At 45.0% G+C, this 27,087-nt stretch overlaps 1 protein-coding gene across 6 annotated transcripts in view; it reads right to left on the reverse strand.

Annotated features, from left to right (window-relative positions):
• LOC135903402 (neprilysin-1-like) overlaps nt 1–27,087 on the reverse strand; it is a 553,033-nt gene that overhangs the window by 234,428 nt on the left and 291,518 nt on the right. For all 6 annotated transcript variants that reach the window (XR_011512359.1, XR_011512358.1, XM_065433718.1 and 3 more), the window contains exon 15: nt 2,277–2,343. Coding sequence is in view for 4 of the 6 variants with exons in the window: in XM_065433718.1 (XP_065289790.1) it covers nt 2,277–2,343 (67 nt within the window). In the remaining 2 variants the exon portion in view is untranslated. The remainder of the gene's footprint in view (nt 1–2,276; nt 2,344–27,087) is intronic.

The following is a 27,087-nucleotide window of genomic DNA, read 5'->3' on the forward strand; positions in this document are numbered from 1 at the left end:
ACAAATTTTTTAAACTACGAAAGGCTGTTTTTAATTTCAAACCTTTTTGATATGACATCCTGCATAAAAATTAAGCATTGTCAAATGCTACATGAGGCTAGTAGGCAGTTTTTTGTTTTTTTTAGCAAGGTCTTTACCTGCCCTTCAGTTTACAAGTTGTGAATGACTTGCAGGTTGTCTTATCTATAGTCAGAGAAATGCTTTTTGGAGGAAAAGTGTGTCCTCGTATACAGGGCTTGCAACATGAGAGTAGCATTTTGTGATTGCTGAAAGTTAGTGTTTCTATCGGCTGTTTTGAATGTTTTCTTGCTGTAAACAGCTTTAGATGCAGGGGCAGCCCTTCCCTTCTAAGCATGTAAAGGTTAAAAAAGAATTTTGACCTCTTATATGAAGCATTCCTGTGAGCCTTCATTTTAGTGGCAACACATCTTGTTGTTTCCTCTTTGTAGCCTTCTGAATTACTCCTTGTTCTCTGTGGTCGATGCAGTGGAATAGCTGTTTAGTGCTTGTGCTTGCTTGGCTCTGGTGAGCGGTGTTATAGCAATTTAGGAAGCTACCTTGCTTGCTTTAGTGGTTTTGATAAAATTCATGATACAGCAGGAAATGCTGAGTAGCGGTGAATTGTAATCGGTTATAACTAATAGCTAATGCCGGAAGGTTTATGCCTGCCTGCACATTTAGTTTGATGCAATGTCTGTACCTGTTTTTAAGACCGCAAGCTGCCTTATAGTTTCGTCTTATCTAGTCGGGCAGAAAAGTCCTATTTGGAGGAAGCTGTGTCCTTTTAATGCTTTATGAGTTATCTATTTCTTTAGCACTACCTTGTTGTAGTAGTGGCGCTAAGAGATCTAGATATGTTCGAATGTTTTGTATTATCAGAATATTACTTTTTGTTGGGCGTGACTTTGATTATTATATATGCTATTATCGTTTTTAATGCACAGGAAGAACTCTGCTTTTTGTTATTTAGCGTTCTTTTTAATGATTCCACATTGTACTGATGGCGTGCAGTAGGCTTCATTGTTTATTGCTGTGCAGTATGGGTCTCTTGATTGTTTAGTTTGCAATGATGTATTTGCATTGTTGCGGTTCTGAACGATTATGTAAACGTTTTTATGTAATAAAATATCAAAAAGAGCATCTGTGTAATTATTACAGTAGTGTTTCGTACTAATGAATAAGTGTATTTCCATTTTAAAACAGCAGGACTCTGTTTTTGGCACCATTTTCCGGCAAGACTTCTAGCAGAATTCTTTACAGGGTTACTTCCTGCCATTTATTACTACATAGATGACCTGGCTAGCTGAAATAGTGTTGCAGATATTATATATATGTGGTATTGTTCCAGGAAAAATAGCAGTCAATTTATACAAAACGGCACTCCAGGATTAAATATGTGGAACATGGTTTTACTTATACCATTCTTCACTGAAGAGGAACATTGTTCCACACATTAGTGTGTGGAGCGTGGTTTCTCTTACATCATTGTAAACTTAAGAGCAACAATGTTCTTCATATTTAAAATTTATCCAGCTCCCGTGTTACTCATATATAAGGGGAACTTTTTTGCAAAAAAGTTGCCCTTACTAAGAGGAACCTATGTGTAACCAGATTAAGAGTGTATACATAACGGTGGCATTATATACCAGGTTTTATGCCGATGAGAAAAACAAGAACAAGGTAAAAGCGGGAATTTTTTCTTGACTTTCCATCTCCCGTCTGCCCCGTGTTTCTCTCAGTTTTTATGTACTGATTTCTTAGGCAAAGCAGCGCTGCTGACAACTACTTTCGTTAATAGTACTGCAGCGCAAAACAAGCGACGAGGAGGACAGTGACGAAGGACTGGCGTCATGCATGCATCACGCCCGTCATGTGTGTTCTTGTGTGTCTTCAGCAACGTTGTGCGGCCTGCAGGCCGCACAACGTTGCTGAAGAAACACAAAAAACAGCAAGGGATTCGTCGTCGCCATTTTACTTCTTCATGCTAATTCGAAGGTTCAGCTGCGTTGTGTGTAGCTGAACCTGAGGTTGTGAGTTAGCGCGCGTCCTTCATTGCCCTCCGTTTTCTTCCATCACAATGAATGCATAGTTTCTCGCCGGGAGTGCATGCAAATTGAGCTAAAAGTCGCCTTAGCCGAGGTCCAAGCAACGCCAGTCAACTCTGTTCATCGTCCACCATTATACGCCGGCTTCAGTTCCTCTCAGGCGCGAAACCGACCAACCACGCCAGGCAGGCGAAGTGCATGCACTCGCAGGAAGCGTTGCCAAGAACTCACGGACTGAGATCAAGGGCCAGGACACCGGGCGTCGACAGACCCAGTCCAGTCAGTATGGCAGGCACAACTGCGTGTCACAGAATACAAAAGAAACGGCGCGGCACTCAGCTTGACCTTACCTAATCAACTGAGGCTTGTGAGTTCAAGGAATCCATGGCTTCTCAAGCACCAGCTTGTCACGTACGAGGATCAAGGGGACGCTAAAGCCAACTATTAAGTCAAGCTAAAGTGATAGATTAGTGCTCGATAATCTCTAAGGCGTCAAAGTTATCGCCAACACAGCCTTAATAATCGAGAATTTGAGGTAAATCCAGGACATGATTAGAGACTTCCCCGGGACATTCAAGTACTTGCCCGATGACGAAAGCACTCATCAGTTAAATTCTGTCGCTAGCACTCAAGCACTCATTGCAAAGAAAAAAAAGCATCCTTGCATTGTATTATCGGACGAAATAAAATGCTACTTGTCGAGTGCTGTTTAATTTTCTTAGAAAAAAATGACATTGAAATTACCCTTGACAACGACGCGGGTAACCGAAAGGTTTCGTTATCGCTCGACTATGCGCCGCCCACGCTTTTGCTTTTCAGTAGTGTCGTTATAGCGTAGTGCTACGCTGGTTTTACAGGCTAGGGAAACTCGCACAAACTGGAAGTAGCAGAGAATTCAACTTCCTGCGTGATGTCGCGGGATGCCCGAACGGTCTACGCCACTTGACAAAAAAAGCAGCTGCAGCGGCAAATCCACCGCTCTGTCTTGGCTAGGTACCACCGTCTTGCAGGTGTCGCTTTACTCACCGATGGCAGCAAAGGGTAGTGACAGCGCATGCAACGTCATCACTCCCCGGTTTCTGTAGCGGGAGATCTGAATTCAGAAAAATGTATTCGAACCCTTCAGGTACAATTTTCTCGTAATCCAAGGCTTGGCACAAAACAGGCGTTGCGAGTTTTCTAGATCATTATTTAAACAGTGCCGCCGACTTAGCATGTGTGCCTAGTGTCCCTTTAAGGTGACATGCCAACAATGAGATCATCGTAAGAAGGGAGCTGTTTTTCGAGCTACCACAGGTTTTCCGCATTTCCCATAATATTGAAGTTTCGCTTTCTCCATCTACCACGAAAATGTTAGCCCATACACCCTGATTCCATCGTAATCCTATCCCATTTTCGTATGATACCGTAGTACACCGTGTGGTACACCCATAGACGCAACGCCCACTGTTTCGTTCTTTAGGCACCGAGACTATACCACTTTTCGAGCTTCCAAACGCGTTTCTCAGCATTCTTTTCGCGGCTTCTTAGGTCCCTGGAGAAAATGTTTCACCGCATTACATAGGCGCTCCGACATCGCGACTGCGCCTATCGGTTGTGGGGAGAAAAAAGTGCTCATAGTGCAGCCCACAAAGAAGCACCGCTCAGCACCATATATAAAAAAAATTTACACTGAGCTCCTCTGGGAAATTATGCATAAGTATTGTGCCACTGGCTCATCTCCACGCAGCGCAGTGTCATTATCGATGTTATGAAACTTGATTCGACCAGTATAAACCCTCATACGAAGGCGAGTGACGTTTGAGTGATTCCTTCCAATCGACGCCATTTCGCGAAAGAGCAGAGGGTTGGCGGCTCTACTCACTTCCTCCCCCTTCTTCCTATCCACCCCAACGCGTGCTCTTTGAACTCCATTGTTGCTTCGGCAGTGACAACTCTGCCTTCATTCCCCCGCAGGGGCGTCTGCGTCAGCAGGCGTTTGGTGTGTTGCGACACCACGTACCCGAGCACACAAGGGTTGGCCCCTCCCGCCTTCTCCTTTCCTCTCTCTTCACCTCTTTCTCCCCACACCCCTTTCCCCGCGCATTGCTGTTTAGGTGTCCTCCTGTGAGAGACAGTTATGGCACTGCACTTATCTCTTCCATTCTCTTTAAAATCACTTCACACACACACTCTGCCTTCATCCAAGCATAACACGGATCGCTTCCGTGCTTTTTATTGCTATAGAAATTATATGGACATTCCAAGCGAATGTCAGCCATCGCTATCGCCGTCGCCGTGGTGCTCCGTATAAAGTCCAAACATGTAAATATCGTCGCCGCGCTCCGTACGCTTTATGTGCAAGTGAAAGCTCGCGAGAATCAGTCGAAGATCGCTTCTCCCCGCCATCATCTGACGCGCGCGAGGCACGAGGGTAGGCGAGGCTGCTTACGACGCGGGCGTCGTACCTTGAAAGCAATCTGTGCTGTGGACAAAGTGTAAGCCCACACGGGCCTCATCTTCACAGCGATCTGCGATGTAGACAAAGTGACTGTGCCGAGTGCCGGTAGCTTCGTATGCGCTGTGCTTTCGACGTTTAGTTAGCGTTGAAGCGAGAGACAACACCAAGGTCAATTCGCTCGCTGCTGCTACCTCACTCCATGGCGTTTTGACAGCGAGTTTCCGCGGTCGTTGAGCGTGACGGGTTCATTTTTAACTGAGCGCGCGTGAGACCGTGCTTGTTAATTTAGTAAGTAAGCGAAAGTTTACAACTTCATACAGTCTATAAGGCTGCTATCCTTACTTCGTATAGCTGTCTACTAATTTGCTATCCCAATTGATGTTTCGCCTTGCGGTCGAAACTGCGAGTTTATTTTTCTTTTGTTTTAGGACAAATAATACGACATGAGCCATACTGAAGTGCTATCGGATTTACCGAATTTTCGTGTGTACCGCAATGACCATGTATCAACGCGCGGTGGTGGTGTGCTGACTGCAACGATTGTCTTGCGCAGTCATCAATATTCAATCCCAGCTGGAAATATGATTGGTAATTATCCACTCACGCCCACAGGCCTTACTACTAGGAGTTTGTTACCGACCATCCCAGACTACTTCCGAGTTTTGCAGCCAGCTTAACTAAACTATGTGTCACCTTATTGCTGCCCATCCAAAGGCACACATACATCTATTCGGAGATTTTAACTTCCCGCAAATAGACTGGCGCACTTGACAATTTGTGTTCAATGACAGGACTAACCGAAACCAGGAACTTGATCTCGATATCTGCCTCAATTTAATATGACCCAGCTAGTTACTGAAGCAACACGTGATTCACAGGATACATCCGATATCTTAGATGTAATATTAACAAACAACCCCGAAAGCCTATCATACATTCGTTAGCTCAACGAAATCAGCGACAACAAATTAATTCATGCCGGTTTTTATTTTCAACCAACAAAGCGCGAGATGTGCACAAAAACAATGCAGCTCAACGACAAAGGTGATTATGAAGCGATAAATGTGGGCCTTAGCACATTTTATCCCACATTTCAGACAACTTTTCATCACCATAATGGAAATGGTGGCGTGAGCGCCCTTCAACCGCCAGTGTCCGCGCTGCGTTCTCGTCTGGATAGGAGGTGCGGTGGTTTCACACGTGTCAAACGTCCAATTTAAACCTTTTTTGGCGTTGAGATGTAGCACGGTCTTACAAGGCACGAGCCTGATAGACCTTCGGAATGCTTTAACATAAAAGAAGTCAAGGCATACAACAATGGAGAGCATCAAAGCCACAAAGCACCAAAGTGACCACACGAGGGCGCGTCACGACAGGTTCCGGCTCTGGGTTCCACTAAGCCAAAAAAAAAACCCCGTGGATCGACTGGCAAGCACGGCCGAGTCGAGCGACCTTAGGAGCATGCATCATAACTTAATGGAGAACTTTCCACCAGACTCATCAAAAATCACGGCAGGACGAGCCCACACTTCGGGAAACTTGTCGCCCAAGTGATGCCGCGACCGGGTGATCTGGAACCAGACCTCCTTCCGTGCTTCCGCAAGCACTTCGTGAAGGCCCGGAGCCCGCCCCCCGAAAGTAACTTCACAGCGTGCCAACGAAACTTCGTATGAGCACTCGACAAGAAGAATCACGAACTGGTTTATCGCCTGATTAGGCAAAGGGTGAAAAAAACGAACAACCTGATATGGAACACCTGGAAGACTAAAAAGACTAGGAATCCGTTGGAAAAGAGCTGCAGGAAGCAAACACTGCATAAAGATATGAACGTAACCCTCACGACCGCCACAATAAGGGTACACTCCACGAGCCGGGATGGCTGTGAAGGGCCTGTAACTCAACCACAGGCACCCTCGCGCCAGGCGGTACATGAATGTAGCTCGCCTGGCGTCGAGGCAACTGGCCCTAATGAGCTTACAGCTTGGCCTGTGGATGGACAGATCGTACCTTTGGCAATGTGGGGGGAGACCTGGGGTGAGGATATCGACTATTTCTTGGATTGGAGTTGAAACTACATCGATGCCTTCTGGAGGCATGCCGGAAAGTTGGCAGCCGCCGCATAAATGGTGGACGGGGAACCTGAGTGAGGAACACAGTGGGAAAAGGTGCATTGCGAAAACAAACTAGTCTGGTACTACGAAAAAAGGAAGTAAATCTTCGAGTCAGGAGCATATCCCAGTTAAGAGCGACCTGGGTCCACCTGACGCCGTGCAGTAGCCACGATGCCCAGATCGGGAATTCCGAGTCCTCCCTTATCCTTGGGGAACTTAAGCACATGCCAAGCTACACAACCTGTTGTCCCTTTCTAGAGGAAACTAAAGAGGACTTTCTCCAAGATAAGCTTCGTTCGGGTTGGAAAAGGGGACACAAGCGCCACATACATAAAGGAGAAAAACAGAAGTTAGCGAAGTATGGTTGCTCGGGCTGTCAATGGACATGACAATTGTAGTTCCTGAATCCTGGTTTCGAGTTTCTCCTTAGCTTGCTGCCAGTTTCTAGGAGACACACTGTCTAGATCAAATTGGAAACCTAAAATTTATAACCACGTTATTACGGGAAGACCATGAACGGGCTGCTGACTGGATGTGGTCGAGTTCAAGTACATGGCTGCACTGTCAAACTATTGAACCTTGCACCACTCGTCCCGCAGTAACTGGCCATGACATCCAAGACGGTGCAGGTTGATGATTCGTCCGGGACGACAATAGACAAGTAATGCGCATAGGCAAACAGTGCAGCTGGAGGGGAACCTGGTGGGTGTAGGAACCTGCCAATTCTATTGTCACGGGGCAACCTCTGCAGAAGCAGTTCAAAAGCGAGCACGCAGAAGGCAGGCGTGAGACGATGCCCCTGCCCTACACCACGTCCCACAATGGATGCCTCCGAGACGCGATCCTGTATGAGAACAGCCGAAGTCGCTCGAGGGCACAAAGCTTGCACCATCTGCCGAAAACCTACACTAAAGCCAGCCTGTTCCAAAACCCCGGAACTGGTACCTATGGCTAATCATATCGAAAGCCTTCTCCTGATCGAAGGAGCACATAATACCTGGAAGTTTCCTGGCATTTGCCCACAGCAGAAGGATCCCGACTGCTGATCCGTGAAGCTGAGTGGAACGCCGCTGGACACAACATGCCTATTATGCACCCAAAACAGTGTTGAGTACTGGAGTGAGTCGCATACACAGACACTTTGCTATGGGCTTGTAATCGCAGTTCAGAAGTGTGATTGGGCGCCATGCTCTTTGATCGGTTCTTGACGAGTCATCTTTACAAAGGAGAGTGATTAGCCCCTTTCTTTGAGACGCTGACAGAGTCCCTTCACCGAGTAGTTTGCTCACCAGTGATGTGAACGGCTTCCCTAACAGTGTTCAAAACAGTGCCCCCCCCCCCCCCCACGCAAACACACCTAACATGCCGTTATCAGAGCTTTATCGCCCACATCATATGAAGATCCTTTTGACTTGCGTCGACCTTCTCACTCGGGCTAATAGCTTACTGCATCATTGTTGGCGCGGACGTGCATGCCTTTTATTTATACTTTCGCTTTATTTCTGCAAATTCTGACGATAGGAGGACACGCGCATTAGAAGCACTACCGGTGGCTGCCACATCCGTATTTTCTCACTTCAACATTGATTTAAATGTCCACTGTAAGTACGATGCACATACACAACATATTTAAATATACACACAGGACGAAGTTTATTATATTTTTGAAAGAGATGGAAGTTGCCAGTTAAAAATTATTTCTAAACGCATGGATAGCCTATGCGTAGAGAATGAACATATTGCCGTATGTTCACCACGCTTCAAATTTCTTTGCGTACTTTTTTTGACCATGAAGAAAACCTATAGACTTCAGTTATCCCTTCGACAGAGACTTTTATCAATGGCGTGTGGAATGCAGGTGAATGCTGTGTGTCCCAGTACTGCTTCTCTTTCCAGTAAGCAGTGCTAACAACTCAGGAAGAAACATTTTTAATAATTTACAACATTAGGCATAAAAACATCGCCAGTTGCATGCAAAGGTCATAAATATACACAAGGTGTCCCAATTAGCTAACATGCAACAAGATTTCTAAAAAAAAAAAGAGCAATGCGTTACTCGAAGAAAACCTAGTGCATATGTTCACAGTACGGTGGAGTACGGTGCCAGTAATTTTTTGTTACTGAGATTTAACTATGGAATTGTAATTCATTAGCTAACTTGAGACGTACGATCTAAATTCAAAGCGTCAACGAGGCATTTTAAGGCAGAGCCAAGGGACATCTAACTGCGGTATCTTCAGCGACATACTAATTGCGTAATATTTTTTTTTCCGACTGATAAATAAACCCCGCGAAATATCTTAGAGAATACCACATGACTGCGTTTCCACCGGGATCATAAAGCAGCGCCCTCAAACAGGCTCCATCTGAGTTATCCAGAACGAAATAAAGGAAATAAAGAAAAATATCGTGATTGAGCTAGTGCGTTATCTTCCGCGTCCCGGCCGAAGTAACACGTTGCGTTTGGTGTTAGCTGGAAACAAGCTGCGATAGCTGTTGTCTTAACGTAGATAACGTGCACGGATATTTTTCATGAAGCTTATCACAACAAAAGTGAATGACAACGTCACTGCAAGTATTTAAAGGTGCGGTTTGTTTCGTCCCCAGTCGTAATGTCTTTCTCTAATGATCAAAAGGTAACCATGATCCTTGCCTTGGGATCAGCAAATCGCAACAAGAGGAATGCTGCAAATATATATGTCAGTCATGGAAGTGTAGTGGGATACCAAACGCATCGACTATCATTAGAAATGATGAAATGCACCCCTGACACGCTTCGGCAACCACGGCCCCAACCCACGGGCTGCTGTGCTTCCAGCTTTCATACTCCCGCTACCGCTTGGGTGCCCTGGAGATCCTGCGCCGCCTGCTTTATTATAACCTCAGATGCTCTCCTAAGGACTCCGTTTACCGGTTAAATGTGCCCTCTTTGAGCAGGGCTTGTACAGAATCCAATCCATCGTCGCGACGAAAAAAGCGATCCGCAACTTATACAACAACAGTCCGAACCTTGCCCCTTCACCTACTCCCCACCAAATGGGGAGTAGGTGCCCACTGCCTCACCGTGCGGGCAGCCAGCGGCGGAGCGTAAACAAACTCGGCCGCACTCCAAGGCGCACTCCGCAATGGCGGCACGTCTAGGGGAATGTACGCACAACCACCGATCGAGCGGCTTAAAAAAATTAAGATGAGAAAGAAAGCCGTCTATACCAAAGGCATAAACAGATGTCATACACAACACTGTTTGAGCGATCTGAACGCGTATAGCAGTGCGCGAAGTAGTACGAATGACCCTTCAGGGGAGTATCGCGAGCAGTTTCCAACGGCACGACATTGATGCGTCCCAATCTATTTCAATCGCAGCGCCGCCACAGTATTAACGCGATAGCGTTAAGGAGCTCGTGTCGCAGAAAAGCCGGTGTCATCGGCGTCGGGTGTCGGCGTCCGCGGCGTTGACCGTGAGCGATAAATCACGGCAGGCACTTCATAAATAAAAAGCAACTTCCAAGATGGGCTGGGTGGGAATCGAATCACGGTCTCCGGAGTGTGAGACGGAGACGCTACCACTCGGCCACGAGTTTGATGCTTCCAAGCGGTACAAACGCGCCTCTAGTGAATGCGGTGTTGCCTTTGAAACGAGCCGTAAAAAGTTATACTGCAGTGTATATCGGTAATTATGAACATGTAACTTACAGAAGTCGCAATTACACGAGTAGCGAAGTGCGTTTCCGCTGCATTTCTTCTGCGCTTTCCGCACACGCAGAGCCATCTTGCGGCAAACACAGAAGACCCCCTCCTCTCCATGTAGGGCGCTGCCTCGACAGATGGCGCGCCACGCGCGCATTGGAGCTGTGGAAGGACCGGTGCGAGGGGGTCGTTGCCCGGACTCTCTCTCCCCTGACAACGCTTCGCCTTGCTCCCTCAGCAGAATCAAGCGTCCTTCCTTTCTTTAGATCACTATCTGTCTATCTCTCTGCCCGTGCCGATCACGACGTTTAGCTGGCGTGCATCATTTCCCCCTCCGAGATACCGAGTTCTTTGGTTCGTTCCGCTTGCTCAGGCGCACGTTTCGTTGCTGCGCCGAACGCCGCGTTGCTCGACCATATGGCTCGACGGTCACCGCGTCCGATGCGGGGCGCCTCGTAAGTGATGGCTGCCCTGTAGCCCATTGTCTTACACCCCTTGGCGGGTCGACGGGAACGCTGTCGCGTTCCACTCTTGAAGGCGAAGCTTAAGCGTCCTCCAATTTTTTTTTCGTCGTCGCGCGCCTCACTCCGAAGTATGTACCATAGAGTCATACATACTGACTCTAGAGGACAAGCTACCCATAGGGCCCATGCATTGAAATCGAGAACCGCAAGAGCGCCGCCAAGTTGCTACGCGCTGAGGTTGCCAACTCCTGAGACGCTCGCTAGTCTTGGCGACAATAGTCAGTTTTAATCTGGCAACCGATCGCTTCTAGCCGTTAGCAGCGTAGCGAAGCCGCGTAGCCCACGTAGCGGCGGCGGCGTCTCGCTTGTAGTGTAGTGATGTCATGTGCGAACAGCTGTGTGTTTGGCCTTCATAAGTTGGTTGTTTATTCTATTTTGCGGGATGGTGTGGGTGTGGTCGATGTTGGCCAGGTGGCAGTTATGCAACCGAAAGAAGATCCTTTTGAAGTTTCCGGCGGTATGCGGTTTTCAGCTGTCACGCCTGTTGCAGGAGTGTCACTCGACGAGGTTACGAGTTAGGAGCGCGAAGCTGTGATCAGATTCCCCGTTTCGACGTTCCGTAATTCTCTTCACATGGGCGCGGTATGATGCAGAAACCGCTGGGCGCTTTTTGCGTTGCAGCGTGCTTTTCGCGTCGCGACGATAGATAAGATTATTTTTTTACAAGTACTGATCCAGCTGTAGGGCATATGTAACCGACAAACGGAAGTCTCAGGAGAGCACCTGAGATTATAATAAAGCAGGCGGCGCAGGATCCCTCCACGGCATCCCTCCAAATCCCTCCACGGCATCTTCGTTGGTGTATTCTGCACAGGTGAGCTGGCATGGCGAGTTGTAGGAGTCATCCGAGAGAAAGACTATCGTTTACATGGAGAAGTGGCTGTTTACATCGCCTGTCGCTTTCCTTCAAATGCTTCTTTGGCGACTTGCGTGACATACCCACAGCCAAGGTGGCTGTTTCGAGGTGTGCTGGCTGCCTAAACGTAAGAAAAAGAAAGAAATTGGATGAATGTCAACACCAGTGCTATTGCTTCTTGCCTCTTACCTGCATTTGCCACCATGGCCTCTTGGCTTGCGGAGTCTGCATGAGGGAGCTGCTGTGGCTAGGCGTAGGCATTGTGTGATCAAAAAGAAAAGGCCATTCAAATAGGGAATTATGACAATAAATGCCGCTCTTATGTTTGCTTCTTGCACTGTTCTTGCCATAAAGTTTCCAAAGATAGTGTCCAGAATACACCAGCACTTTGACTGCTCTTGCTTTTCACCTGCACGTGTTGCTGTGAGATCCTTAGTATGGCTGCGTGCAGCATTGTACAAATACATGATGTACAAATATGTCTGTCAAATATGTCTGTCAAATATGTCAAAAAGATGTACAAATATGTCTATGGCTCTATGATCATACTAGCTGGCGACTTTAATTGTCCGCTAGTTGACTGGAATACATTAAGCTCAACTGATGCAACAAGTAATGCCATGTATCGTATCCTATTCACTTTAGAACTTGTACAAATTGTTAGAGAGCCTACTCGTGCGCAAGGATCATCCAATTCTATACTAGACTTGGTGTTTGTTAGTAACTACTTCAGAATAGATGATTGTAAAGTTGAAGTGTCAAAAGGAATTTCTGACCATGAAACGGTACTGTGTACGCTGTTCTTGCCAAACTTGGGTCGCCAGCGCGGTCCGACGAAATATGTGCGCGCATTTAACAGAGCGAACGACGCGGCTGTTATGACGTATCTTATTCATGAATTTAATGATTTTTATGATTTATATGCTCAGAGTATCGTTACTGTTGACGCCTTGTGGGTACAATTTAAAGAGCACGTGATGCATTGCATCACAAATTTTATTCCTTTGAAAAAGAAGGCAACATGCAAGCACAATCCGTGGATTACTCGAGAAATAATCCACATGAAACGAAAAATTAATAGGTTAAGGCAACGAAATAGGCAACGACCAAACTTAGAACTAAAGGTAAACATAATTTCACTAACAAAACAATTAAAGAATAAAGTACTCGTAGCTAGGAAACGATTTTGTGGCACTACACTTAACAACTTCTTTAAAAATTCGCCGGCCAAGTTCTGGAGGTATTTAAACAGAAAGAATGTTACTGCTAGTTCTCCTACACGTGGAAAGCAGCAAGCTGACTCATTTAACAATTACTTCCAGTCGATATTCACCGCCGATAACGGTGTTTTAGGACCATTAGCGTGCTATAGTAATGAGTCTACACAACTTTCTGGCGCCCCGGTCATAAGTGTACCTGGGATTCTTTCTCTGTTGTTGAACCTTGATGAAAGAAAGAGTTGTGGTCCTGACGGAATTCCAAACTGCTTTCTTAGGCGCTATGCCGAACCAATCAGTGAATATCTCTACCTCATATTTTCTAAGTCACTTCAGGACAGCTGTCTGCCCGCTGAATGGAAGGTAGCAAAAATTGTGCCCATTCACAAATCAGGCGACGTAACGACCCCGTCCAATTACCGGCCTATATCCCTCACATGTACCTGTTGTAAAATTCTTGAGCACATCTTATTAAAATTTCTTAAAGAACATACTGAGACTAAAAACATCATTCACCAAAACCAGCATGGCTTCAGAGCAGGGTTGTCCACTGTTACCCAACTGGCAGAAATCTTTCATGACCTCGCAGAGGGAATCGATCATCAAAGTCAAACTGATATAATTTTCCTTGATTACTCAAAGGCTTTTGATCGTGTGGCACATGCTAAACTGAATTTCAAACTAAACAAAATACTTGGCGATGGTCCCGTTACGAGGTGGATAGCCAGCTACTTATCAGAACGCCCACAATATGTGCAATACAATGACCATGCTTCTGATATCGTTCCGGTCATTTCTGGCGTGCCGCAGGGCTCTGTGCTAGCACCATTTTTGTTCATTTTATACATAAACGACATAACATATCACGTTGATGTGAAGGTGCGTCTCTTTGCGGATGACTGCGTGCTCTACCAAAAAATAAACACTCATGCAGACCAAATAAGGTTAAACACAGCTTTGGGCAACGTCATAAAGTGGTGCAATACATGGCAAATGTCTATCAATATGGAAAAAACTGTAGTGATGTCTGTCACAAATAAGAAAACAAAACTTAATTTCTCTTACGGTACCTGCAACGGCATTCTCAGAACAGTAACTGAAAAGAAATACCTTGGTGTGATTATTTCTGATAATCTCAGCTCTAAAACCCAAGTACAAAACATTACCAAAAAAGCAATGAACAGTTTATACTTCCTTAAGCGCACCTTGCGCTTTGCGACTCCAGATACCAAGTTACTCGCTTATAAAGTCCTTATCCGTCCAATCTTAGAATATGCAAACGTCGTCTGGTTTCCATATATGCAAAAAGATGTACGCATGCTCGAATCAGTTCAACGAAAAGCTGTTCGTTTTATCTACCATAGATACCGGCGCACTGATTCTCCCACAGAGCTGCTTTCCTACGCAAGCCTAGACACCTTATCAAGCCGCGCCATGCTCCATAGACTCAAGTTTCTTTATCAATTAATTCATAACGCATTTAACATGGATCCTGCTACTTACATTAGTTTTAATCGTTCTAGAGAAACACGTCACAAGCATGACTTTACGATTAATGAATACTCTTGTGCTAACAACACATATTACTTTTCCTTTTTCCCTCGAGCCATAAGAGAATGGAACGGGCTAGATAAATCTATAACTGCGCAGGATTCCTTAAAAAAGTTCGCTGAGCTCGCAGCCTCGTCAGTCTTGTCAACTATCCACACCTGACGATCATGTTCAGACTGTATTGATATTGTGTTGCCCACACGGTGTGTAACTGGCGTATACTGTACTGTACTGTATGCTGTTTGTATTGTTGCCCGCTTGATGTGTAACTGGTCTATTACTGTACTGTACTGTATTCCTGTATCTTTCTGATAAATCCACTCCTGTAACAGTCCCAGTGGGACTAACAGTATGTTAAATAAAAAAAAGGAAAACATGTTTCATTAAACATTTGCAAAATCCAAAAGAAAATTTATGAATGCAGTTTGGAGTGTGATTGGACTGAATGAGCCATAAAAGTAACTCATCTCATTTAGTAAATTAAAGCACATATTAGTGTGATGTACAACATATGTTACACTAATGTGGTGGGTTCTCTTGCTTATACAGCAAAATAATCTGTGCACGAGAAAAAATTATTTTTGCATACACCTTGTACACACTGATTTAAGGAAAATGAGCTGGAGCTGTCCACATGATCTACTTATTTTACCTGTGAGTATACTCAACAAAAATGTGTCCCAGCTGCTTATTGGTATTTGAGATTATGTCGGTATTGCATACGTGCATGTTGTTTAAAATAATTGAATTTTGAAAATGCTAGTAGGAATCAGATGTGCATATATATCTGCAGTTTATGGATGTATGTAAAAGACTCAGCATCAAGTACGAGTGAACGGTCCCACAGACCCGGAGTCGATCATGCAAATAGATTCGCTGCACACATTTGTGACCAGAAAAGATATGACACATGAAATGGTATGCAAGGAAATGTTGAAAATATTGCATAGTTAACAAAACGCCTACGCTATTAATATGTGGGTTCATGCACTCGATTTCGTCCGTATTATGCACTCGCCTCTCGATTGCTTCGTGGCACAGAAACACTCGGCATCAGGCTGTTTTTCTTCTGTGGCATTCGTAGAAGCATAATTGTTCAAAGTGCAGCAATTAAACAGATTCATGACTTGCTTGTGGCTTCGTCAGTACAATTCCGGTGCGCTGGTCCGCCTGTGCAGCAATTTCCTACTGAAAGAAAACCTGCAAATAAAAACACCGCTCCGCATGTAAAAAATGCTCTACTGTGACGCTTCTCAAACGATTGTGATGCATCACAAGAGCTGTCTACTCGCGTGATGTTCTGAACAAGATACATTCGTTTATTTACATGTGAAGCTATACGCCAGAGCACTTCGAGGCTTGGGTGGCACAAAAGGCACGAATGAGCCACAGTGCTGGTGTCGTCGCGCGATGACATGTCAAACCTATAAACTGTACGAAACTACTACGCATCTAAAAAACAGACAGTCGAAACCGAAATTCGCGCCATGCTTTATTGCATGAATGTGTACATCCTGATTTCCATAAGTCACGCACTTAGTGCTTTGTAAACTTAATATTAACGCATCACCTTCATAAAGCTATCAGGTATGCGTTTTTAAATGGCGAATAATAAGGTGACCTCTACTTGTTTTCAGCTCTTTCAATGGTAACTGCGCTGGCCACATGGACCAGTAGCAACAGGGCGGCGCCCTAGCGGTTCCCACTTTTTCGGGCCAGCTATTCCTCTAGAGTTGGTTATACTAACTCTATGGTATGCATCACCCCATCCACTCGTCACACTCAACCGTATTCTGGTACGCTATAGTTATCGCCGCTCTAGCGTTGAGGCGATAGACCGCATGAAAGTCACTTCGCTCGCTGCTGCTGCCGCGCTTCCTCGCATCGGCGTTTTGACAGCGAGTGTCCGCCCTCACTGAGTGTGCTGTGTTCAGGTTTGTGCGCGTTGACAACATGCGTGTTAATTCACTTAGTAATCGGATGTTTCCAAGCTTAAATGGCCGTTAAAACTACCATCCTTATTTCGTATAGTTGTCTACTAATTTGCTCTTGTAATCGATGCTGCGCTTTCGGGAGAAACTGCGACTTTACTTAATTAGTAAAATAAATACTATTACCAGAGATCTTTAATATCCTTCATCGAAGCTGTCCACTGTGCAACGTTACTTTTATAAAGTAGACGCTTTGTGATATGAAGAAATGTTAATTTTGCTCTATAACAACGCTACTTCCGGTCTTTTGGTGCGTTCTTGCAATGTTGTTGCGCCAGGCAAGCAGCAGTACTTCCGTACTTCCAGTACGAAGCAGTCTCGGTCGGCATCAGCTAATAACAGTAAATTACAAGCATGTGTGCTCAGACCTTATAGGAAAACTGCGTGCGGAGGCGAAACGTGCGAAGTAGTAAATGGGTGACATTACGAGCAAAGGCAATTTGCTTTTACAAACATGGTATAGAAAACACCTGACGCATCCCAAGCCATGCCATTTATATAAAGCATAACGAAAGGCTGATTTCCGCGCATTTCCCCATTTCCTGCTTCTTGTTTCCTTCTCTTTAAGTGCACAAATACTCGGGCGTCCGCATGTTTTCAACGCAACTTGGCTTCAGCCGACGTGATGGTACGCCAGGCATACAGAGGTGACCACAACAAAGGCTCCCAGCTAGATCATGCCATACTCTCGCAGAATGCCTTCTACTCGCACTTGAGACAAAGGAGTGGGCGCAACGCCTGCTTTCAGTCATTCAGAAGACGGCATATCGAATCACAAATCTCCGTTATTGCCCTCCTCGGCGTGGTCTTTTGCACGTTTTCCTGGCGCAAGCAACACACTCCGGAGTTATCACACTTGGCAATCGCTCGTCGCATTTTAGACAAGCGGCATTACCGAAAGAAGGTATATGTTGGGAGGGAGGGTTACAATGCGTCTCAAACTTGGCCCAGTAAGATTCAGCCAGCGCGAAACTAAACATCGTTAAGCTAGCTGCGCCACTGCGACCGACCTGTCTTTCACTAACTGCGTCAGAACGTCCGGTGCAGCCAACGTGCGCCAAAAACTACTGGAATAACTTATAACAATGATGGGGTCTATAAAAAGCGTCACAAACATGTCCCAATTATATTCAGTACACAGTAAACTGCGCCACAACGACGTAGCTGTTTTTCGCTAACTGGGTCGCAACGCCAGTTGTGGCGCGCTTATCCTAAGCCTAAATTGCATGAAATGCAGCACCGAATGTCAAACAAAGTTTCTCACCTTGCCGTCGTCCAGTGGCGCAGGAGTGCCGTGTCGAAGTGCAGCAGAAACGCGAAAATATGCCGAGAGCCGAAGACCAGAGCACCATTTAAAACAAGTATCACCCAGAAACTCCTCTGGTAGTAGTATTCAATTCAATTCAATTCTTTATTTGCAGACATAGAACACACAGAAATACCAGAACTGGTTGGACCCATAGCCACAGGCTAGTGTCGGGTCCAATAAAAAATGAACAACAATTGCAAGTACAAAGCAATTAAAATACATCACGTGCATACACATATTTTTCGCATACCATTAAGTTGCACGAGCGTACACAATGAAATGCGAAGCAGTGAGAAGCATCTTATACTATTAAACATTTCTAAGTAAATACAATACACTAGTTAGGAGAATTGCAGGCAAGTTTCTGCATTATTATGAACACACAATATTAATCTAGACAAAATCGAAACACTGCAGGTGCCAGCGAATTACTAAAGAAAAGAAAGGACATCATGATTGGTACCATTGAAAAGCATTATTGAGGCTAAGCAAGTATTTCTTAAGTACCGATGAAAAATTATTTGCTTGTTTTATTTCTGCTGGTAGTTTATTCCAAATTTTTGACCCTGAAAACTGTAGCAAACGTTGTCCGTAAATATTTTTAGTTGGAGGAAGATTAAAATTACCGCACGTTTGATTTCTGTTCGCACGATTAGATGAGTAAAATATAGAAACATGAAAAGGGAGGTTGTGTTTAACAATGTTCAAGACACAAGTGGCAATTTTTAATTCGTGTATCTTGTCATACGGCAACACATTCATTCTATTAAATAAAATCAGACTTGGTTTATCGAAACTTGAATAGGTAATTATTCTTAGGGCGCGCTTTTGAAGTTTGCGTACAGGTTCAAGATAAGTTTTGTATGTCGTACCCCATGATTCATTACAATATGCGATATGGCTATGGATGAGTGCAAAATATAAAATACGCAGTGTGTTAGTATCGAGACTATGCCGTGCTTGTGAGAGCGCATAGCATCCTGATGCGAGCTTTTTACAAACTGCGCTTATTTGTTCCTGCCAGTGCAGATTGCTGTCGAAATCACGCCAAGATATTGAAATGAGTTGACTTCGTCTAATGGAAAATCGTTTATTTCTAAATTTATTGATTTAGCAGGAAAGATATTGTTACGCGTTCGAAATACCACATACTTGGTTTTACTGACGTTAATCGTAAGTTTGTTCATTGAGAAACATTCACTTGCTTTTTTCAACTCTTCGTTTGCTTTAGTTTCAAGATCACAAGTGTTATCTGCTGTAACTACAATACAAATGTCGTCCGCGTACATAAGGGTTTCACTTGTACCAAAAATAAGTGGGAAGTCGTTAATGTATAATGAAAATAAAAGAGGTCCGAGGACGGATCCTTGAGGGACTCCAGTGCGCATATGCTTAGGCGACGATGCAATATTGTTCATTCTTACTACTTGTACTCTTTCACGAAGGTAATCAGTAAGAAGATCTAATGAGCGACCGCGGAAGCCATAATGTTGTAGTTTATGTAAGAGTATGTTGTGATCAACTGTATCGAATGCTTTTTTTAGGTCCAGGAATATGACACATACAAGCATATTATTTTGCAAAGCTTCATTAATCATTTGAGTTAGCGTTAACACTGCTGACGAGGTTGAATGATTCGGACGAAAGCCATGTTGCTGTGGGCACATAACCTTGCACTTATCAATAAATTTGTGGAACCGATGCGTTAGAATTTTTTCAAATATAGTATTAATGGTACTGAGCACGGATATCGGCCTGTAATTGCAAGGGTCATTTCGGTCTCCCTCTTTGAAGATAGGGACAACCTTAGCAATCTTCAGCTGAGACGGATATCTAGAACAGTTCACGGAGTGGTTAAACAAGTGGCATAATACTGGCCCTAACATATCTATATTCTCTTTTATCATTCGAATAGAAATACCATCTAGTCCGGAGGCTTTAGAGACTGACATCTTATTGACTGTTGCCATCACGTCTTCAAGTTCAATGGTATACATAACGAAAGTGTTAGGTACGGGACTCTGGATGATAGATATATTTTCTGATTCACTAAACTTTTCAGCCATGGATGGACCGATACATGCAAAGTATGTGTTAAAATTCTCTACAACGTCATTATCAGTGGTTTCGGGAAGTACAGTTAGCTTGCGTTGTTTTCCTGTGATTTCGTTTATGATTTCCCACAGCTTTTTCGTGTTACCAGCGGTCTGTGTAATTAGGTGAGCATAATAGGCCCTTTTGCGCGATCGAATCATAGCGACAGATTTATTCCGCTGTTCTTTGAATTGCTTTAAGTAGTATATGTTGAAGCGGTATGAGCCTTCGAATAGAAGATGAAGAAGCGCGAGAACCGGGAGACAGGAGAAGAGAAGAATGAAGTGGAAATAAAAATGTAGACAAGATGGACGCCAGTTCCACAGCAATGCTTTGCGTCTACTGTGTCCTTTAAATAGGAACGCTACATTATTTTGGCGCAGCCGACAGCGAACTCCAACATGTGGGTGAGATTTTTCCTTGAGGAGACCTCCGCGGACAAGATCATCTTTTCGAGATACCAAGCTGAAGATGAACCAGCGGTGGAACTACCTCGCGAACTCAACTCGGCAGAACTCATGAACCTGGTTTTAGAGAAGGCTTCCATGGACCCTGATGAACTACGTCGGAAGGGTGCTGTGAACGTGAACTTGCCTCTGGTGATCTTCGACGAATTAGTTCTTCAACCGATGCGTCGACAGGACTCTGGATCACAGTCGTCGACGGAAGAGGTGAGCCTCGTTTTGAAAGCACTTCGGATACAACAAGAACAGATTTCGCAACAAAACCAGCTGGTGACATCGCTTATAAGCTCTTTAAACGCTGAGAAGCCAGTGACTAAATTTGTAGAACCCGATGCATTCGACGGCATGTCATCAAGTCCAGAAGGTTGGCTTGAATTCTATGACTATGCTGCTGGGAAGAACAACTGGCACTCTAATGAGGACAAGATTACTAACATGCGTAGTTACTTAAGCGGTGTTGCACGGAAGTGGTATGATTTGCACATTATTGAAGAGGCTGGCAACTCTTGGAATCAGTGGAAAGAAAAATTCTTGACGACATTCCGAAGCAACCCAGTGCAAAGGTGGGACGCCGCGCTTAATTTCAAATTCAAGCAAGGCTCCCTCGTCGAGTATTTCTTTGACAAATGCCGCCTTTTAAAGCTGGCCGAGCCTCTGCTTCCTCCGTCTGCCGTAGTAGCACTAATAATGCACGGACTGCACGCGCAAGTCCTGAAGCAAGTGCAAATACGGTCACCTAAAACTATGGACGGGCTCCTGGAGTGCCTTCACGACATATCATTTACTTCAGAAGAAAATATAAACGCTAGCTCAAGCGGTCGCTTCACACGGTCCGGCGCGGATTGGTCAAGCCGTAATCAGCGAGAACCGCGCCGCCTTGCAGGCGGCACAGAGAACTTGGGTTGGCGCGCTCCCAGAGGTCGGGTGCATAACGTCGACAGCGACCCCGTTCCCCTCCTTTCGGACGCTGAAGAGGCTCCGACGACAACAAAACTGATAAACAAGGGTGATGAGTCCGACCCGATGACGACAACTGAGACTGTTTATTTAACTTGCTCTAGCCTACTTCACATCCCTGTCAAAGTGGGAAACAGACATATGATGGCTTTGGTTGACAGCGGTGCCTCTGTGTCTATAATTAATGCCAAGCTGGTAGATGCAAGTCACCTGCATAGTGGAAGAGTACTACGGGTGCAAGGCTACGACGGAAAAGTGACAATGCATAATCAATGGGCCTCAGTAAACATCGAGTTCCAAGGTCATCAAATAGAGAGTGAAGTACTGGTGATTGAGGGGGTGACGTATGACTTTCTGCTATCCAGACCAGATATAAAGAAACTAAAAATCAACGTTTACTGGGACGATGCTGTTTTAGTGGAAGGACTATCAAGGCAAGAGACACAGCCTGATAGAAAAGATAACCTGCGAGTTGTCAAGTGCGCGAGGGATATTGCAACGACCTATCCTGAACTGGTATGCATAGGAAGCTACCCACCAGCGATGACGTCACACAAGGTGCCTTTCGAACTAACCGACAAGACTGTCATCCGAAAATCGCCTTATAACATGTCAAGAGAGCGCAAGATATGGTTGAAGAAGGAATTGCAGGAGATGCTAGACGCGAATATAATCCGGCCTTCGGTGTCACCCTTCGCCTCTCCCATAACTATTGCGCCGAAAGAAGATGGAACTTTCAGACTGTGCACAGATTACAGGGTTCTCAACCGCCAGACAGAGCTTATACCATTTCCCATGCCGAAGATAGACACGATTATAGATGAGACAGGTGGTTGCCGATGTTTTTCACGTATTGACTTGTGCAAAGGTTTCTGGCAGATCCCGCTAACCGAAGAAACAAAAATGTACACTGCTTTTATCACGCCCTTCGACCTGTACGAGTATAACCGGCTTCCTTTCGGCTGGAAAAACTCACCAGCATGGTTCCAGAAGATAATGAACGAAGTCCTGAAGCCTTTCCTAGGTGTCTTTTGTAACGTGTACATCGACGATATTATCGTCTTCTCCAAAACAGAGGCAGAGCATCAGGAACACCTGTCCCAGGTATTAAATGCCTTGAGCTTGGCACACCTCAAGGTTAATTTTAAGAAAAGTGCGTTCTTTCAAAGAAAAGTTGTGTTTCTTGGAAGAGTCTTTGATGGGACTACCAAAAGCACGAAACAAGAGTCCGTTGAGAGGATATCCCAACTGGTAAAACCATATGACGTCCACTCATTGCGTGTGTTTTTGGGATTAGCAGGACATTTCAGACCTTTCATAAAAGACTTTGCCATAAAAACAAGATGCCTCACGCGCCTAACGCAGAAAGCAGTTCCATTTGAGTGGGATGAGGAATGTGAGAGAGTCTACCGTGATCTGGTGCACAGAATCTCTGCTGACCCTATTCTACGCATACCAGATTTCACTTTACCCTTTGAACTGAATACCGACGCCTCACATTATGGAACAGGTGCAGTCTTGTACCAGAAATGTCCAGAAGCATCCCGCCGAGAAAAGCGACACGTGGTAGGCTACTACAGCTACACCCTCAAGCCACCTGAAGTCAACTACACCACTACTGAAAAGGAAGCGCTTGCAGTCCTTAAAGCAATTCAGTACTTCCGTACGTACCTAGAAGGTGCGAAGTTTACTTTGTTCACCGATCACCAGGCCCTCACTCATCTCTTAAATATGACCCAACCTAAGGGACGTATCGCCAGATGGGTGAACTATTTGCAGCAATTTGATTTCACCATCTCCCACAGACCTGGACCCCTTTTGACTGATGCAGATGCATTGTCTAGACTGATGATACAGGCCGAACAATCTGAAGAAATCAATGAAGTAAAATTGTGGGAAGGCACTGAACAATTGATGTTTATGGAAGGTCGCTATCAAGTCCCGCCAACGCTGATTTCAAAGGTTCTTTATTTGTACCACGATAGCCCAGAATCTGGAGGACACGACGGATTTTGGCGCACCTACAACAAGCTAGTCAAGAGATTTACGTGGCCTCACATGAAAGAAGACGTCAAGCAATACGTTCGTTCATGCCACCTTTGTCAAGTCAACAAAGTGAAATATAAGCAGCCTACGGACGCCATGATATTACCTTGCCACTCGAACGTGCCTTTTGAAGTTATACACCTTGATTTTGCCGAGCTGAATAAGAAACGAGAAGGAGTCCGAAAAACGCAAGCTTTTCTTCTGGCCATAGATGAATGCACCAGGATGGTCGCGGCACGGGCAGGAAAAGAAGATGCGAATAGTGTCATCGCCCTTCTCGAACGGGAAATGTTTAGGACAACCAGGACGATTGTATGTGACAACGGTCCAGCGTTCAAGAGTGAAAAGCTAGCAAGATGGGCTCGAGACCATAATATATCAATCAAATTCTGTGCGCCATACCATCCCGCAGCGAATGGGCTTGCAGAGCGTGCTATACGAGATGTAAAACAATACATCAGGATGTACGATAGTTTCCCTGGTGGTTGGAAATGCTCTTTAGAAGCAGCTGTACGACATCACAATCGCTCCTACACCAGTGGCTTGGGATGTAGCCCGCAGTTCGCTTCTTCAGGAGAGACCCCTATTCTTCAGGCGGACCGTGAATTGGGGCTGTTTGAAAATCTCAAGATCGTCGAGGAGAGGAAACAAAAATCGCAGGAGGAGAGGTACCGTAAACGAATGAAACAAAATTTTGACAAGAGACATTGCTTAGATATCCCAGACATTCAAGTCACCGACCTCATTCTAGTTAGGAAAGGAGTAAGAGAAACCAGTGCCAAATTTTATGGTCCTTACTCTGTGACAAAGACAGCCACTCAGAAAGGAATATTGAAGACTGTGTGGTACATTGGTGAACGGGGCGCAGTTGAATGTGCTTCGATTGGAAACGTTTTCAAGTATTACCCCAGGAGGGGTTAGCAAAAGAAAGCTGGAAGGGTGAAGCGGTATGAGCCTTCGAATAGAAGATGAAGAAGCGCGAGAACCGGGAGACAGGAGAAGAGAAGAATGAAGTGGAAATAAAAATGTAGACAAGATGGACGCCTGTTCCACAGCAATGCTTTGCGTCTACTGTGTCCTTTAAATAGGAACGCTACATATATTTTCTTTGAATTGCTTTAAGTAGTATATGTTATCTTTATTATGGCGCCATTTGTCATGCCAGTATTCTTTGGCCTTAAGTGTTTCAAGTATGTGCTTTGTCATCCAAGGGCACATGGGCGTATCATGTCGACCCTTCGAGACCTTGCAATTACTCCTGTCTACGGGGTTATTAAGATATGCAATTAGGTTATTTATTTCAATGTCGATATCCTCGTGCAAGATGTCACTGAAATTAATGCGAAGGATTTCTTCTCGTAATAGCTTGTAATCTATTTTCATCCTAATGCTGTTTCTTATTTCTTTGGTACTAGTTGGATGATCTAAAGCGGCAAAGATAGGTAGATGATCAGAGATTGGCTCTTGGTAAACACCTCCGGTAACCCCTTTGTCTAGATTTGTTAATGCGTGGTCAATTAAAGACGAAGATGCCTTAGTTATACGCGTCGGCGACGTAATTAAATTACGATAGTTGTAAGTTTGCAACAAATAGCTGTAGTCGTGGTTGTGCATGTCATACGTGTTTATGTTCATGTCGCCTACTGTAATCACTGGTTCATTTCGCTGCTTTGACACAGCGCAGAAAAATTGTTTCCAGCTTATCGAGGAATCCTGCGAGGTTACCGCTCGGTGGCCGATAAACTACACCAATGATGACGTCACACTCTAGCCGAATGAAAAGGGATTCAATGTCATTGCAACTATATGTGGCCGCTGGAACTTTACTATACGATAGATTATCTTTTACAAACAATGCAACGCCACCCCCGCGTGAACGTGAGTCGCGCGCGTTTGATTCTGTTCTGTAACCTGGAAGCCTGATTGTTTCACTTTTCCGCAGCCACGTCTCAGTTGTTGCAATTAGACTGAACGAATGTTCATGTAGCGACAGGAAAGCAGAAAGCAAGACTACGTTTTTATTAATACTACGGATATTGCAATGAAAAACTGATGTAGATTTTGCTCTACAAAGATTGTCAATCTCTTTGATTGAATAAGCCATTGTTAACGAAAAGGGTGTGCAAGTTATAAAAGTACTTAAACTATTTCTGCTAAGTCTTCTTCACGTGTTAGATGCACTACTTTGGAGTTCTCAGATTTCCGCGTTAGTATTTTCCGCTCAGAAACCCATGCAAATTTCCATCCTTTCTCTCGTTTTTGTTGAATGGCTTTTCCCAGCTAGATCTTGTTTTCGGGGCACAAGTGTTCGTTTACGTACACTGGATCGCTATTCTGAAAACCCAGCATGGCTGTATTCAGTCGCTTCTTTTTGGCTGCCTTCAACAGTTTGTCACGAACTGATCTGGATGTGAACTTCACAACTACGTTTGGAGGCGTATTGTTCATCGATGGGACGCGGTGAGCTACGTCAATGTAGTATAAGTATGCGTAATCATTGTGCCACTTGAATGCTCATCTCAACGCAGCCCGGTGTCATTATAGATGTCATGAAACTTGTTCCGACCCGTACAAACGACGGCGCTGCGGTGACAAGAACTGGTGCGGACGGCGGCGCAAGGTGTACTGATCCTCATCATCAGCCTGGTTACGCCCACTGCAGGGCAAAGGCCTTTCCCATACTTCTCCAACTACCCCTCTCATGTACTAATTGTGGCCATGTTGTCCCTGCAAGCGTCTTAATCTCATCCGCCCACCTAACTTTCTGCCGCCCCCTGCTACGCTTCCCTTCCCTTGGAATCCAGTCCGTAACCGTATCCAGCTTCTCTGGACACAAGGGTTTAGTTCGCGTGAGTGCCACCACGTGGCGTATTGACCTTAAGCTTTTCAATATTCCCGTGGTGACGCGTGATGACGTCAATAAAAAAAATTAGAAGCTATCCCTGCGCATTGAGCTTCTCCACAATGCTTGTACCGCCGGCGTTATGAGTGTTCTTGATAAAGCGTATTCGCTCGTCGCCTGGAAATTACTCGTCATCCTAAGAGCGTTTAGTCGCGACTCAGCAATGGTTTATTCTGGACTTTTGATGCGGTTCTTTTTTTTCCTTTTTTTCTTTTCCTTTTCTTTTTCTTTTTTTTTTCATTCTACGGAAAAAAGAAGCTAGCCTAACCGTCAGAAGCACTTCGGGGCAGCCTTTCTTCAATCGGCACACACTGTTAACGTCCGAACATCGCACAGCGTCTACTAGAGACGCCATCGTGGACGGATTTTGATTTTCCCCTATCGAATTCGTTAAGGTGCACACAATTATTTCACTAGCGACTTTGCAATGCGCACTCATGGGCTACCGCCGCAGCTGCAAATCTAGATGTCTTAAGTATCAAGACATATACATGGATATGTTGGTTTTTCACCATGACACAAAAGTCACGACACAAGAGTTGAGCAAACTGTCCCTGTGTCGTCGCAGGGTGTGAGACCGGGCTAGCTGACATTCCATGCTAAAGTGACTAGCGCAAAAGTGGACACGGGACACTAAAGAGGCGACAAGGATAAGCGCAAGCTTCCAACTGGGCGCTTGTCCTTGTCGCCTCTTTAGTGTCCCCTGTCCACTCTTGCGCTAGTCACGTCTGTCTATGTCGTCGTCCGTTAGCATGCTATGGCCGAAGCTGCTCGCATATATTAAGTCACATTTACTGGCCACCAGGCCAGGTACACCCTCGGGTACGACATATACAGTACTTGCAGTTAGTTTCCTATGGCGGTTATCCACGTGCGTGAAGCAAGAACGCTAT

The sequence above is a fragment of the Dermacentor albipictus genome, chromosome 2 (assembly GCF_038994185.2).
Source record: "Dermacentor albipictus isolate Rhodes 1998 colony chromosome 2, USDA_Dalb.pri_finalv2, whole genome shotgun sequence".
NCBI lineage: Eukaryota > Metazoa > Arthropoda > Arachnida > Ixodida > Ixodidae > Dermacentor > Dermacentor albipictus.